This window comes from Leptopilina heterotoma, unplaced genomic scaffold, assembly GCF_015476425.1.
Source record: "Leptopilina heterotoma isolate Lh14 unplaced genomic scaffold, ASM1547642v1 Lhet_52, whole genome shotgun sequence".
Classification (NCBI taxonomy): domain Eukaryota; kingdom Metazoa; phylum Arthropoda; class Insecta; order Hymenoptera; family Figitidae; genus Leptopilina; species Leptopilina heterotoma.
Genome location: NW_025111114.1, coordinates 833,517 through 847,926, shown reverse-complemented (window position 1 = coordinate 847,926; position 14,410 = coordinate 833,517). Strand labels below are relative to the sequence as shown.

The following is a 14,410-nucleotide window of genomic DNA, read 5'->3' as shown; positions in this document are numbered from 1 at the left end:
GACTTCGAAAATTATCGAAGTTTAAAAAATTTAAAATTCAAAAATCGATAATTCTCGAGTTTTTTTTAAATACATCAAAGTACTATTTTAGTTCACCTAAAAACATTTAGATAACTATCTGAAAAATATTTAATCATTTTTAATCAATTTCTGACTCAGTTGTCGAATAAAAGAAAAATTACAGTTTTTATATTTATAAATAGAAAAAAATACAGAATCGTATAAGTTTTTTTTTTTCTTTAAATCAATTTTGAATCGAAATTTGAATAAAAATGATTGTTTTTATTTTAATTGAAAGCGATGATGGGTACAATGAACAATAAAATGTTAAAGAAAAGAAAAAACGCGAAAGAAAAAAAAATGAATAAAATAATTATATTATATATATGATAAATTTTCGTTTTGTTTGGGATTTTAACTTAGTATTAGAAAAATATCTCAAGGAAAAGGAATCACAGCTCCATTATTTACAAAGAGGAAAAAAATAAAAAAAAAGTGGTTAGATTTTTTTGTTTTTAGTCAGAAGAATCGGACGCTTCTGACATGGTACGTTTACGATAAGTGCGTTTTATAGCGTCAACTTTCTTTTTAAATGACTGAAAAGTTCGTAAATTTTCCTCGTCATCTGAAGTCTCGGCACTTTTGCTATTACTTTGGGCGGACGATTGACTTTTTTCTGATGTCGATATACCCATTCCACTGTCTGGAGTTGAACATAATTGTTTCGCTAATTTATTCGTTCGTTTTGCCGGCGTTTCATTTTGATTGCTTTCCGATTTAGTACCTAGAACTGTAACAATTTTTGATATTTTATTTTTAGTAATTTTATTTTATTCTGTATATATTTATTATTTATTCTACTTTTTTTAATTTTTGTTCTATTTTAGATTTTTATTAGTTCATTTTTATTAGAAAACAAAAAAATTAAAATTAAAATATACAAAATCCATTCAAAGTTTTTTTTGAAAATTATTGGAAATAAAAATAAAAATATTCGATTTCTAATTATTAATTCCAATAAATTGTAGGTACGTTATTAATACAATTTCAATGGTTTCTCTAAAGTCTTGAAATTTCAAAATGAAGAAAATTTATTTTTCAAATAAACTTTAATTTCTGAATAATTTCATTTTCAAAATTAAAAATAAATTCACTTATTGAACAAGTAAATTTTCGAAAATTTTAATATAATTCTTTGCAAGAATTCAATTCTTTTAAAAATTATAATAAATTTTTTTGCAAAAAATCAATTATTTTCAAAAATATTAATGAAATTCTTCCCAAATATTCAATTATTATTTTTAAACCAATTTTCATCAAATTCTTTGACAGAATTCAATTATTTTTTAACATTGTAATAAAATATTCGCAAAACCCGCAGAAAATCAATTATTTTCAAAACTTTTAATAGAATCATCTCAAGAATTCAATTATTTTCAAAAATAATAAAATCATTTGCAGAAATTCAATTATTTTCAAACAATTTTAATGAAATTCTTCTCAAGAATTCAATTATTTTCAAAACAAGTTACTTCAAATTTTTCGAAAGAATTGAATTATTTTCAAAATTTGTAATAAAATTCTTCCCAAGAATTCAATTATTTTCAAAAATATTCAAAACAATTTTCTTTAAATTTTTTAAAATAATTCAATTGCTTTTTAAAATTGTAATAAAATATTCACAAAACCTGCAGGAAATCCAATATTTTCCAAAATTTAAATAGAATCGTCTCAAGAATTCAATTATTTTCAAAAATTTTAATGAAATTCTTCCCAATAATTCAATTATTTTCAAAACAATTTGCAGCGAATTTTTCGATAGAATTCAATTATTTCTATAAAATTTAATTAAATTCTCCCCAATAATTCAATTATTTTTAAAAAAATGTTGAGCAAATTTTTCGATAGAATTCAATTATTTTCAAAACTTTTAATAATATTCTTCTTAAGAATTCAATTATTTTGAAAACAATTTTCAAATTTTATGAAAGAATTAAATTATTTTTTAAAATTGAAATAAAATATTCGGAGAACCCGCAAAAATTCAATTATTTTCAAAACTTTTAATAAAATTCTTCTTAAGAATTCAATTATTTTCAAAACAATTATCAAATTTTATGAAAGAATTCAATTATTTTTTAAAATTGAAATAAAATATTCGGAGAACTCGCAGAAATCCAATTATTTTCAAAACTTTTAATAAAATTCTTCCTAAGAATTCAATTATTTCCTTAAATTTTAATAAAAGAAATTTTTTGAAACAAATTACTTTAAAAAATTTTAATAAAATTCTATGCAAGAATAAAAATATTTCAGATCCAAAGTTATAAAAATTACAAAAATTATGAATTAATTTTAACAAACATATTATGTTTTATATTCATGAAGGAAATTTTTAAGCTATTTTATTAATTATTTAATTACTTACTTAATCTTTATTAATTAAGAATTATTGAATTAATCAGTTCAGTAACAATTTTCATGTTATAGAATTTTAAATTAAATTTAAAAATTAAATTCTGATTTTCAATTCAAAACATGAAATTTAAATTTCATTTATTTTAAAGTTCAAAACATTTTGAAATAAAATATCAAAAGAATTAGGAAACAAAAAAGAAATTGCGCTACGTGTATAAAGTTAATTTATAAAATTCTTAAATGTTTAATTTACGCTTTCGATTTTTAATAAAGTTAGAAATTTTTTTTAAACATTTTTGTCGAAAATAATTTATTCACTTGAACGTTTAAAATTTTTGGAACTTCACTAGAAATTAATTTGGAAAAAAAGAATTGAAAATATTCGCAAACGAATTCTTTCGAAAATCATAAATATAAATAAATAAATATAAATACCTATAAAATATTTATTTTTTAACATAATTATTTTGAATATTTTTTTAAATATTATTTTGAATATTTTTTTGAAATTAAAACGTATTAATTAAATAATTTGTCTTTGTTAATAAATAAAAAATGGTTACATACCCATTTCTTTCCACCACTCATCATCGCTTTCGTTTTCAACTTTTTGCTTCTTTTTACAACTCTTTCCACTTTCACGTTTAGCATGATGCTTACATTTTTTGTGCTTCTTTTTTTGACATTTTGGCGAACTATCTAAATCAACTTTTGTTATTTTCCTCTTAACTGCAGCACCATCATTATCATTATCATCAGAATTACTCTCACTCGATTGTTTATCCGAATACGATGTTGAATTGTATTTTGAAACCTGTGAAACAAGACCTGAACTTGTACTCGGTTGCATTGTATCCAATTGCTCATCGTTTTGAATTTCAATCAATGTCGATGATCTTTTTCTTGTTCTACTAGCACTCGTTGTGGTTGTTGCTGTTGTTGTTGCTGCTCCTGTTGTTGTTGTAGTCGTTGATGAAGATTTACTCGTTTTTCTCTTTGCGCCTTTTAATTTTGATTTTAATTTCGATGTACTTCCAGTTTCAGAAGCAGTAACAACACTGGCACCATTTGCATTCGGTGATATTGTTGCTGCCTCCGGTATTTCCTTACCAGCCAATCTCATTAATTTTGTTCGACAATTAATTATGAGACGTGTTATTCGATTTGGAGATTTTGATGAACGCTCGGGTGCCATTCCAGCGGATATATTTCGTGAATTAACCGTCGGGCCGAGAAATGAGAGCATTAATTGACGATCCGATGCTGTTGAATCTGGAATATTTTTTATATTAATAATAATTAATAATTATTTTTTTTTAATAAATATTAATTAATAATTATTTAATGAGGAATAAATTTGATTAAAACTACCATCTGAATCGGTTGCGTTGAAAGTATTATTCACGAGGGAATTATCATTATCGCTTGGTGTTTGCGGCGCTGTTACGTCCTCGGAACTCCAGTCTTCGATTTCACGTTGAACGAGAGAATCAAAAAAGGCCATCATTCGAGGATCTTCCTTTGTCGATTGATGACTGTAGTCGTGAGTCATAAAATGTCCACTTCGTAGAACCAATTCAATATATTCACTGTGCGCGAATACTCTTCGTTGCTTTTCCTGAATTCCGCAATTTTTCTACAAAAAGAAAAGAATTGTAATTTTTTTTGTATCCTCTATCGAAAAAATTCAAAAAATTAGTTCTTCAATTTTACTTTTAGTCCGCCCAAACATTCATAGCCCAGGGAAAATGGACTCCAGAGTTTGATCATTTTTTCCACTCCCGAGGATGCGAGAATACAACTACTTTTATTGTAACGCACTTGATTTACAATCGATCGATGACCGCATAGTTTCATATGTGCCGAATCTACCCACTGAATGTCATCGGCTGGTATTTTCCACATGTATAAATTAAAATCGTCAGAACCTGTAAGAAAAAAGAATTTTAAACTTTAATTTATCTCTCTCTTTAAATTAATTGACAATAATTCGCTTAGATTAAATATAAAACAAGGTAATAAAAATTAGGTATAAAATTGAGTTTAAAAAAATAAAATACTATTTATAGTAAAAATACTATTTTTGATTAAAAAAACATCTTGCCTGATAGAACATATTCATCATTGTCTCCTGCAAAGCAACAGGATTTCATGGTACAACTATTGTAGTACTCGTAGTGATCGAATTGACAAAGATGTTTCGGAGAATCGATTGAATACAAAATCGGTGGTAATCGCCTTCGAAGGGCGAGTAATTTATTTCCCGCTGAATTAAATCTCACGTACATACAACTTTGCGATGGTCCTTCCGTTCCATATTGTAAAACGGGTCTGAAAAATTGTACACAAATTTATAAGAATTTATTCTAAAATAATACAAAACAAACATAAAATTTATTCTATAATAATAATTCAAGAAATCGATATGTATTCGAAATCGACATATTTATATTATAATAAAAGTATTTATTATAGTAAATCGAGATAAAAGTATTTAAAAATCGAGTAACTTTTTGACCACTACTTTTTTTCAATAAGAAAAATTAAAAAATTAGAATTATTAAAAATTAGAATAGAATTAGAAATTTAAAAGAAGAATTACTTTAATGGTTTTCGAATGTCCCATATGCTGGCGCCTTCTTTTGCGTTTGCAGTTGCCAACATTTTCGAATCAATTGGATTGAACATAACAGAATGAAAAGCACTTTTATATTGTGCCAAACACAGAGACTCCTTGGAACCTCGAATATCGTAAATGAGAATTCTCCCATCGTCGCAAGCACTTCCAAAAACAAAATCATTTTGCGGATGAATTGACAGACCAAAAACTGCCTTCTCGTGGAGAAAATAATTTAGTGGATCTCCCCTAAAAAACAGAGAATCAAAGTAAAAGGATTTGTCAAATCAAACGAAATAAATTACAATGATAATAATCAAACTTTTTGAAAAAAATAAATTTTAAACAGAAAATAAAAATAAAAATATTTTAATTACATTTTTTAAAAAACCTAATTTATTCACAATTTCTAAATTAAATTATACAAAAATTCAATATTTTTGTAAAATTAACAATTTAAAATTTCATTATTTATTTTTAGACAGGAATTGAAATTTCAAATAAATTCAATGTAAAACCCTTTTCAAATTTAATTATTTCTAAAAATTAAAATTGCAAGTCTTCCAAAATTCAATTTTAATTAATTAATTCAATTCTTACTTGAATTCAGTTTTATAACATTTTTTTATTAAAATTATTCAAAACTTTAATTATTTTTATTGGAAAATAATATATTAATAACTTTTTATAATAAACATTTAAATACAATTATACTTTTACAGCGATTACAATTTTCAAAGTTTTGAATTAAAAAATCTTTTAAAATTGAATTATTTCTTAAAGTTACTGTTATAGTGCTTTTAATATTTAATTATTTTTCTAAAATTTCAACTAAATTTTTTGTTTAATTTATTTTTACCAGAATTCAAATTTCAAATACGAGAATTTATTTCATTAAACATCAAATTTTTTATAAAATTCAATTATTTTCAAAATTTTTAGTTAAAAAAATACAATTATGTTTTGAAAATAATTTTTAAAAGTGAAAAATAAAATTCTTCAAAATTTAAGTTTTATTTTAATCAAATCTGAGAAAAATTCCAATTGTTTAAATTTTTTAAAATCATTTTTGTAAATTAAACTAAAAATTTTAATTACAATTTTTCAAAAACTTATTTTTTTCAGAATTTCTAAATTAAATTTTTCAAATTGAAATAATGTTTGTTAAATAAATATTTAAATCTTACGTATTGCTATATATTTTTTCAAAGGAATTGAAATTTCAAATAACTTCAATGTAAATCCTTTTCAAATTTGATTATTTCTAAAAATTACAATTGCAAATCTTCCAAAATTCAATTATTTTATAAAATTTTTGATTAAAATTATTCAAAACCGTAATAACTTTTTAAAGGAAAGTAATATCTTAATATTACTTTATAATAAACATTTAAATATTATTAGATATAATTTTACAACGATTATAATTTTCAAAGATTTAAATTTAAAAACCTTTCAAAATTGAAATATTTCTTAAAATTCCTATTTTATAACGCTTCTGATATTCAATTATTTTCTAAATTCTCAATTGAATTTTTTTTAAATTAATTCTTAGCAGAATTTAACTACGAGAATTTAATTATTAAAACATGAAATTTTTTGTAAAATTCAATTATTTTCCAAATTTTTAGTTAACAATTCTTCAAAATTACAAATGTTTTGAAAATAATTTTTAAAAGTGAAAAAATAAAATTCTTAAAATTTTTTATTTTATTTGAATGAAATTTGAGAAAATTTCCAATTGTTTCAATGTTAAACATTATTTTTAAAACATAATTGTATTTTTGAAGAATTGTTAACTAAAAATTTGAATTACAATTTTTCAAAAACCTGGTTTTTCAGGATTTCTAAATTAAATTTATCAAATTTAGATATTTTTTGTTAAATAAATATTTAAATCTTACTTATTGTTATTTATTTGTCAACAGGAATTAAAATTTTTAAATAAAATGCAAAACCGTTTGAAATTTAATAATTTCTAAAAATTATAATTGATATTCTTCCAGAATTCTATTAGTTTTTTGAATTTTTAAATAAAATTAAAGAACATGATATTATTTTGTACACAAAATTAATTAATTCAATTAATTCTAAACCAAGTAAATGTTAAACTTACATTTTTTACAATTTAATGATCAACAAGTTTTGAATGTTCAAATTACAGAAATATTTTTTATTAAAAATATTGTCAGAAATTACTGATTGGAATAAAAAATAAAAATCTTAAATTTTACATTCAAAAATCTTAATTTTTACATTTTTTACTTTAAAAATTAATTTTTCTCCTCGTGAAGGAAGCTTCTTTTAAAGTGATGCAAACTTACTGAGATAAAAATTTAATTTAAAGAAGAAATAAATAAATTTCGTTCTTTTGGATATTCAGAAATATTTAAATTGAAAATAATTTAATAAATTTAATAAATTTAATTAATTTTAAATTGAAGAAGAAATTCCGTTAAAAATTTTAATGCAATTAATTATACAAATATTATAATAATTAAAATTGAAAATAAATTGTAATGGATTTGTTTTGAAACTAAATTTTCGTTAATTATTTTAGTAATTAATTTTCAGATATGAGGAGATGATTATTCTTACGTTTGAAGATTATGAACAATAACTTGATCGTCATTTCCGGCTGAAAATATTTTTGATGTACTGTTATCGAAACCTAAACAAAATATATTGCTTGAATGTTCGGCTCTCATCACGGCAGGTTTCTCCGTTCCCTGAATCGCTTGTTCCACTTTCCATAATAGAACTCTTCTGTCATCACCTCCTACAAAAAGATTTTTTTTAAAAAACATATTTCTCTTTTTAACATTTTTTTTTTACTTATTCCGTACTTTGGATTCTTTTTTTTTGCAAATTCAGCAAATATTTGATAGTTTAAGCAAGAAAAAAATTACGAAAGTGGAAAAATGATTTTAAATTAATATAATTTTTTCTAAAATTGAATATTTAATTAATTAAAATGGTTCCATATTGTAACGATTTTTATACTATCAATACTTGTTTTGTTAAAATTTCAAAAAAAAAAAAAATTAAAATAAAATCAATATGAGAATTGGGGAAAAAATAATTATTTTTATTCTTAAATTTAAAGGAAAGAAAAAATGTCACAATTGACATGAAAATATTAAACATTTCTGTAAGAATACATTTAAAAAAAGAATGTAAAAAAATATCGAAAAAAAGATTTTACTATCACTAATGATATCGAAATATTTAATGGATATTAATCGTTTTATAAATATTCCTTCAGTACTTCAATAGAAAGTGTTTTTAAAAATAAAATAAAAAATACAGAAGAAAATTAACATACATTATGGTTCGGGCCCAGAATATTCTCTTTCAAAAATAAATGATCGAACCAAATCGAGTCTTCGTTTTTATATAGAGAAAAAAAAATCTATTGAATAAAATTTTTTACCTGACACAAGAAGATCGCCGTACTTTGAAAATTCGATTGCATTCACGCATCCATAATGTGAAAGAAGATTTTTTCTAAAGAGATTTTCCGAATGTTCAAATCTTGCCTTTACCAATCTTTGACGATGATTAATTTTATCATTAATTTGTCGATTAATAACAAACGACAATGGATTGTAAAGTGTTGGATAAGCCATTTTCTTTTCGACTCCAAAATTTTATTTTTCCTCGCTATTATAATCTTTCCATTAGATTCTCACCATTCTCGAGCACTGTTACTTTCTTCATATAATTAATAAACCATTATTTGTTTATCAAAATTCTTCACCGTTTATTTAAAATAATTATGTTTGATTATCAAAAAAAAACCAATCTTAAATTCTCAATAATTTTGCAAATAATTGTGCAATTGAAACAAACATCGGACAAAATGACGGAATACACATACACACAATATATACTTGAAAAAAAACGTACACAGGAATATCCTTTCTTTGAAATCAGCTGATCTGATTTGTTTTCAGTCACTTCACTTTGCTCCAAGTTTGTGAATATTTTTCATTTCTCAACGTTTTCTGAAAGTTCTTTTGACTATTTACTTGGTCCATTATTAAAATGTTGAAAGTGTAAAATTTAACTTCGCATTAGAGAAAATAATTTTTATTGGGAAAAATTATAATTTATAAAGACAACCGGTGCTACTACTTTTCTGAAAGTGAATATGACAACTGGCGACGCGACACGGTTCACAAGAATACTTCTCACTGGACCACCAGGTATATATTTATTAATTTTGAATTATTTATTATAATGATTATCAATTTTAAAAAACACAAGATAAATCTTTTATAATTATAATCCGTATGTAATTGTATAGATAATTTTGACAGTATTTTTTTCAATTTTTTATTATTATTGACAAAATAATTATTCAGTAAGTTGTAAATCAATATTATTTAATTAATTATAATTGTTAATTTTACTGGTAATAAAACTGATTGCTCAGGGAGATCGATTCTAATTAAAGTAATTTATTCATTTTAATTTATTTCCAACTTCTACGATCGAGCAATTCTTTTGAGAAAGAGAAAAAAAATTAAGTAAATAAATTGAAATTTTTAATAAAATTATTTAATTTTTATGAAAATCTCCATAATTTTCTATATACTTTTGTGACGAATTCCAAAAAGTAGCAATAAATTATCACAGTTCAGTTATTTTTAATTCAATTAAACATTTAATTTTTCAATAAAACTCAATTTACTAAACTTTCAATTCTTATAACAATTAAAAATTCAATTTTTAAAATTAAGAAAACAAGTAAACATAACCTCAAAATTCAATTTATTATTTTGTTTAGTAATTTAGATAACTTGTAATTTCTTTAATAATTATGTAAATGAACTATCTTTAAATATTCTCCGATCATTTTAAATCAATAACTTTTCTTTTTAAATTAAACGAACACTGACAAAAGTTTGTTTACATTCATACCCATAACGTAGTGTCAATAACAAAATTACATTGCACTTAATGAAATGTAAAGATAATAAAACTCTTTTGATAAATAGCTTAATTGTGACCTAGTAAATGATTTACAATCACATTACAATTGTAAAGTCAATTAAAAACTTGGAATTAATTAATGACAAAACACGTTAGATCCAGTTTCTACTTTGCGTGCTCTGCATAGACTGACAGTTCTGTCAAGATTTTTCTAACTAATATAATAATATAAAATATAATACTAATATTTTTTAATAATTAACTAAATTATACCTTTTTAAATGATCTACAATCATATTACAACAATAAAAACAATTATTAATTGCGTTAATTAATTAATTTAAGTTAAAAGTCGTTAGTTCCGGGTTTGTCCACGAGATATAGGTAGATGTCGCCCCAAAAAACAGCCTTTTTTGGTAGTTTTTGAGTTTTCCATTAAATTCGTCTTCGTCCAAACTAGCGCCCTAATTGGCTAGATTCAAATTTGCGCGCGAACTGAGCCGGCCAATGAGAGTATTGTAAAACCTAAAGGCGCATTCACACATGGCACGCAGTAATTGGTCTGCTATTCCCGCGCTAATTTAAATCTAGCCAATGAGAACTCTAGTTGCGACAAAGGCGAATTCAATGCAAAACTCGAAAACTACAAAAAAAGGACGTTTTTTGGGGCGACATCTACCTATATCTTGCGGACAAACCCGGAACTAACGATTTTTTACCTTAATTAATTAATTAACGCAATTAATAATTGTTTTTATTGTTGTAATATGATTGTAAATCATTTACAAGTATATAAATTAATTATTTATCGAATAAAATTATTATTATGATGCTAAATAGTATATGGGGCATTCCACGCCAAGTCGGACACCTTTTGACTTTTGCATCTCCGATTTTTTTCAAATATTTTTTTTCTTTTAGTGCTCGTTGAAATGAGCTACCATGATTTTTTTGAAATTTTTTCATCAAGCGGTTTAAGAGATACAGGTTTTTGAAAAATCACGTTTTTTACGTAAATTTTTTTCTGAAATGCTTAAACTCGGACAAAAATTGATCAATTTTGACGTTCGATATATGAAAATTTTTGTTTTTACACGTAGTTTTTGATAAAAATATTAAAAAATTTTTTTTTTAAATTTACCAAAAAAAATTTAAATTTTAAAAATAAAATTTAATTTTTAAGAATGTATGTATCGATCGATTTTTTTCAAAATTTTTTGTGAGAAACTGGTACTAAATTAAGAATTTTTAAGCATAGTCTGATGATGGGCAAACGATGGGATCTATTTGTTTCTGATTTTTCAATTTTTATATTTATAGCTAAAAGTATGAAAAATGAATGAATTATCGTAAGAATGCAATAGAGAAGGACAGACAAAGCTCCTGTCCTCTTCTATCTCATTGTTTTGTTATAAGTTCACGTCTTAAGATTTCATTGTGCGTTGGCCTTTTTCTATTTTACGCGCTGCGTTCATCCGCTACATCTCAAACCTTTAAAATATTTAAACGGTCACGAAATTAAATGTTTTTCTACATATGAATATGCTTTCTCAAAATTACAATAAAGTAATTAATATCCTGAACGTCTTGTAATTCATTTTTCATACTTTTAGCTATAAATATAAAAATTGAAAAATCAGAAACAAATAGATCCCATCGTTTGCCCATCATCAGACTAGGCTTAAAAATTCTTAATTTAGTACCAGTTTCTTACAAAAAATTTTGAAAAAAATCGATCGATACATACATTCTTAAAAATTAAATTTTATTTTTAAAATTTAAAATTTTTTTGGTAAATTTAAAAAAAAAAATTTTTAATATTTTTATCAAAAACTACGTGTAAAAACAAAAATTTTCATATATCGAACGTCAAAATTGATCAATTTTTGTCCGAGTTATAAGCATTTCAGAAAAAAATTTACGTAAAAAACGTGATTTTTCAAAAACCTGTATCTCTTAAACCGCTTAATGAAAAAATTTGAAAAAAATCATGGTAGCTCATTTCAACGAGCACTAAAAGAAAAAAAATATTTGAAAAAAATCGGAGATGCAAAAGTCAAAAGGTGTCCGACTTGGCGTGGAATGCCCCATATATAATCATATTAGTATATGTTCCACCTGTCAGCTGTCAACACTGTTATTCTGTGTAATTGTTTACAAGTTTTACAAGTGTAGAAAAATCTTTAAAAATGTTTTATATAAAAAATTATAGAAAGAATAACAAATTTCAAAGATTGTTAATCATAAGATGGTATTTTAAAGAAATGTTATTACTTTTTTTAGTATGAATGAATAACATAAAAAAAACTTGTGACTGCTGATAGGTAATAATAAATATGTTTCTAATTATCCTAATTATTAATTTAAATTGTTTTCTACGAATTTAACATTTCTGCAAAGTGATAAATTTTTTATTATATTTTTTTGTTTTAAATAATGGTAAAATTTTTTAATTTTAGTTCAAAGGAAAAGAAATGATTTTTTTAGGTTATGTTTACTTTTTTTATTTTAATTGTAATTTAAATAAAGATTCTATTGTAAAGTTATATTATTATAGTTATGTTTTATAAATAATGAAATTATTAAATAAATTTTTAGATTGTCTTTATTAAATACTCGAAAAAGAAAGGTTTTGTTTACATTATTATTTAAAGCAATACAATATTTTTATTTTTATAGGAATTGGAAAAACAACGATATGTAAACAACTAATTTCCTTGTTAGAGAAACAATATTCCATTGATGGATTTTATACAGAAGAAGTTCGTGATTCAAGTAAAAAAAGAATTGGTTTCGATGTAGTTTCAATAAAAAATTCTGAAATTCGATCTCCACTTGCTCGTGTCGCGTAAGTGTTTCAAAATTCTAATTTTCTTTTTAAAAATTTCTAATATTGTATTTTTGTGTTTGATTGTAATTATAAAATTGAAAACCAGTTATGAATAATAATTATTAAATTTATTTTTTTTTCAATTTAGGAACGTATTGAAGCCACAACAATTTCAAAAACATTGCGTTGGAAATTATCACGTCTTTATTGAAAATTTCGAAAGCACTGCATTAGCAAATTTGGATTCAAAAATGGTGAATATAAATAATTTACAACAAAAAAATAATTAAATTTGCAAATTAGTTATTTAAAAAATATTTTGAAATTATTTCCTTTTTTTGCAGGACGTATTGTTTATCGATGAAATCGGAAAGATGGAATTATTCAGCGATAAATTTTTTTCTACTGTGAATAATCTTTTTTTTGAAGGAGACATTAAGAAGAACATTATTATCGCCACAATTCCTCAAATGCATAAAGTTCCACCGAAATATATTTCATTTTTTAAAAAATTTTACCAAGACTCTAGATGTAAAATTATTGATGTTAATCGTGAAAATCGAAATATTTTACCAAAAGAAATTTACGAAACCATTTGTCGAACATCTCCAAAAAATTGAAAATATAATTAAAAATATACCTCTAAGAATATAGATTTCGATAAAATTTGTAAAAAAAAATGTTACTATTTAATTAAGAAAGAATAAAATAATGATTTAAAATATTTTAGTCATGTTTATTCATTTAATTTTTCTTTTGCAATAAATCTTTTTAAATTTTAAACTTTGAATTATTCAAAACTAATATTTTCTTGGCAAAATTTTACAAGAATTAAATTATTTACAAAATTTTAAATAAATTTCTTCGAAATAATTTAATTATTTACATAATAAGTAATAAAATTTTCACAGCAATTCAATTATTTAAAATACAAAATTTCATAAGTTTTTTTTTGAAAAATATCAATTATTTAAAAAGATTTTTATAAAATTCTTCGCAAGAATTCAATTATTTAAAAAAAATTTAACAAAGTTCTTTTCAACAATTCAATGATTTTTAGAAATAATAAAATTTTAAACCGAAATTCAATTATTTTTATATTGAATAAAATTCTTCGCAAAAATTCAATTAGGTTGAAAAATTAAGAAAAAAATTCTTATTAAAATTTAATAATGATTATATATACTATTTAGCATTATAATAATAATCTTATTCGATAAATATTTCATTTATATACTTGTAAATGATTTACAATCATATTACAACAATAAAAACAATTATTAATTGCGTTAATTAATTAATTTAAGTGAAAAATCGTTAGTTCCGGGTTTGTCCGCAAGATATAGGTAGATGTCGCCCCAAAAACGGTCTTTTTTGGTAGTTTTCAAGTTTTCCATTGAATTCGCCTTTGTCGCAACTGGAGCTGTCATTGGCTAGATTCAAATTAGCGCGGGAATAGCAGACCAATTACTGCGTACCATGTGTAAATGCGCCTTTAGGTTTTACAATACTCTCATTGGCCGGCTCAGTTCGCGCGCAAATTTGAATCTAACCAATGAGGACGCTAGTTTGGACGAAGACGAATTAAATGGAAAACTCAAAAACTA

General features: G+C 23.3%; 2 protein-coding genes across 2 annotated transcripts; one reads left to right on the top strand and one right to left on the bottom strand.

Annotated features, from left to right (window-relative positions):
• Positions 1 to 361: 361 nt before the first annotated feature.
• On the bottom strand, positions 362 to 9,167 carry LOC122507912 (DDB1- and CUL4-associated factor 5). Its single transcript, XM_043620920.1, has 9 exons — positions 8,945 to 9,167; positions 8,469 to 8,749; positions 7,634 to 7,814; positions 5,021 to 5,284; positions 4,523 to 4,749; positions 4,132 to 4,346; positions 3,790 to 4,054; positions 2,986 to 3,690; positions 362 to 790 (listed from the first exon to the last, which is right to left on the bottom strand). Exons 2-9 carry the CDS (start codon positions 8,662 to 8,664, stop codon positions 516 to 518), a joined length of 2,328 nt encoding a protein of 775 aa, XP_043476855.1. The 5' UTR covers positions 8,665 to 8,749; positions 8,945 to 9,167; the 3' UTR covers positions 362 to 515.
• LOC122507913 (cancer-related nucleoside-triphosphatase homolog) lies at positions 9,111 to 13,527 on the top strand. The gene is made up of 4 exons (XM_043620921.1): positions 9,111 to 9,243; positions 12,653 to 12,821; positions 12,952 to 13,057; positions 13,148 to 13,527. The coding sequence occupies exons 1-4, from the start codon at positions 9,189 to 9,191 to the stop codon at positions 13,421 to 13,423; spliced, it is 606 nt and encodes a 201-aa protein (XP_043476856.1). The 5' UTR covers positions 9,111 to 9,188; the 3' UTR covers positions 13,424 to 13,527.
• Positions 13,528 to 14,410: the final 883 nt, after the last annotated feature.

What these genes read in the sequence shown, in the direction of transcription:
- LOC122507912 (XM_043620920.1), bottom strand. Translation starts at nt 8,664, where the DNA reads ATGGCTTATCCAACACTTTACAATCCATTGTCGTTTGTTATTAATCGA. An exon ending in GACATTCGAAAACCATTAAA is followed by an intron (nt 4,750 to 5,020) that starts GTAATTCTTCTT and finishes ACAATTTTTCAG; the next exon opens with ACCCGTTTTACAATATGGAA. An exon ending in CAACGCAACCGATTCAGATG is followed by an intron (nt 3,691 to 3,789) that starts GTAGTTTTAATC and finishes AAAATATTCCAG; the next exon opens with ATTCAACAGCATCGGATCGT.
- LOC122507913 (XM_043620921.1), top strand. Translation starts at nt 9,189, where the DNA reads ATGACAACTGGCGACGCGACACGGTTCACAAGAATACTTCTCACTGGA. An exon ending in ACTTCTCACTGGACCACCAG is followed by an intron (nt 9,244 to 12,652) that starts GTATATATTTAT and finishes TTATTTTTATAG; the next exon opens with GAATTGGAAAAACAACGATA. An exon ending in TCTCCACTTGCTCGTGTCGC is followed by an intron (nt 12,822 to 12,951) that starts GTAAGTGTTTCA and finishes TTTTCAATTTAG; the next exon opens with GAACGTATTGAAGCCACAAC.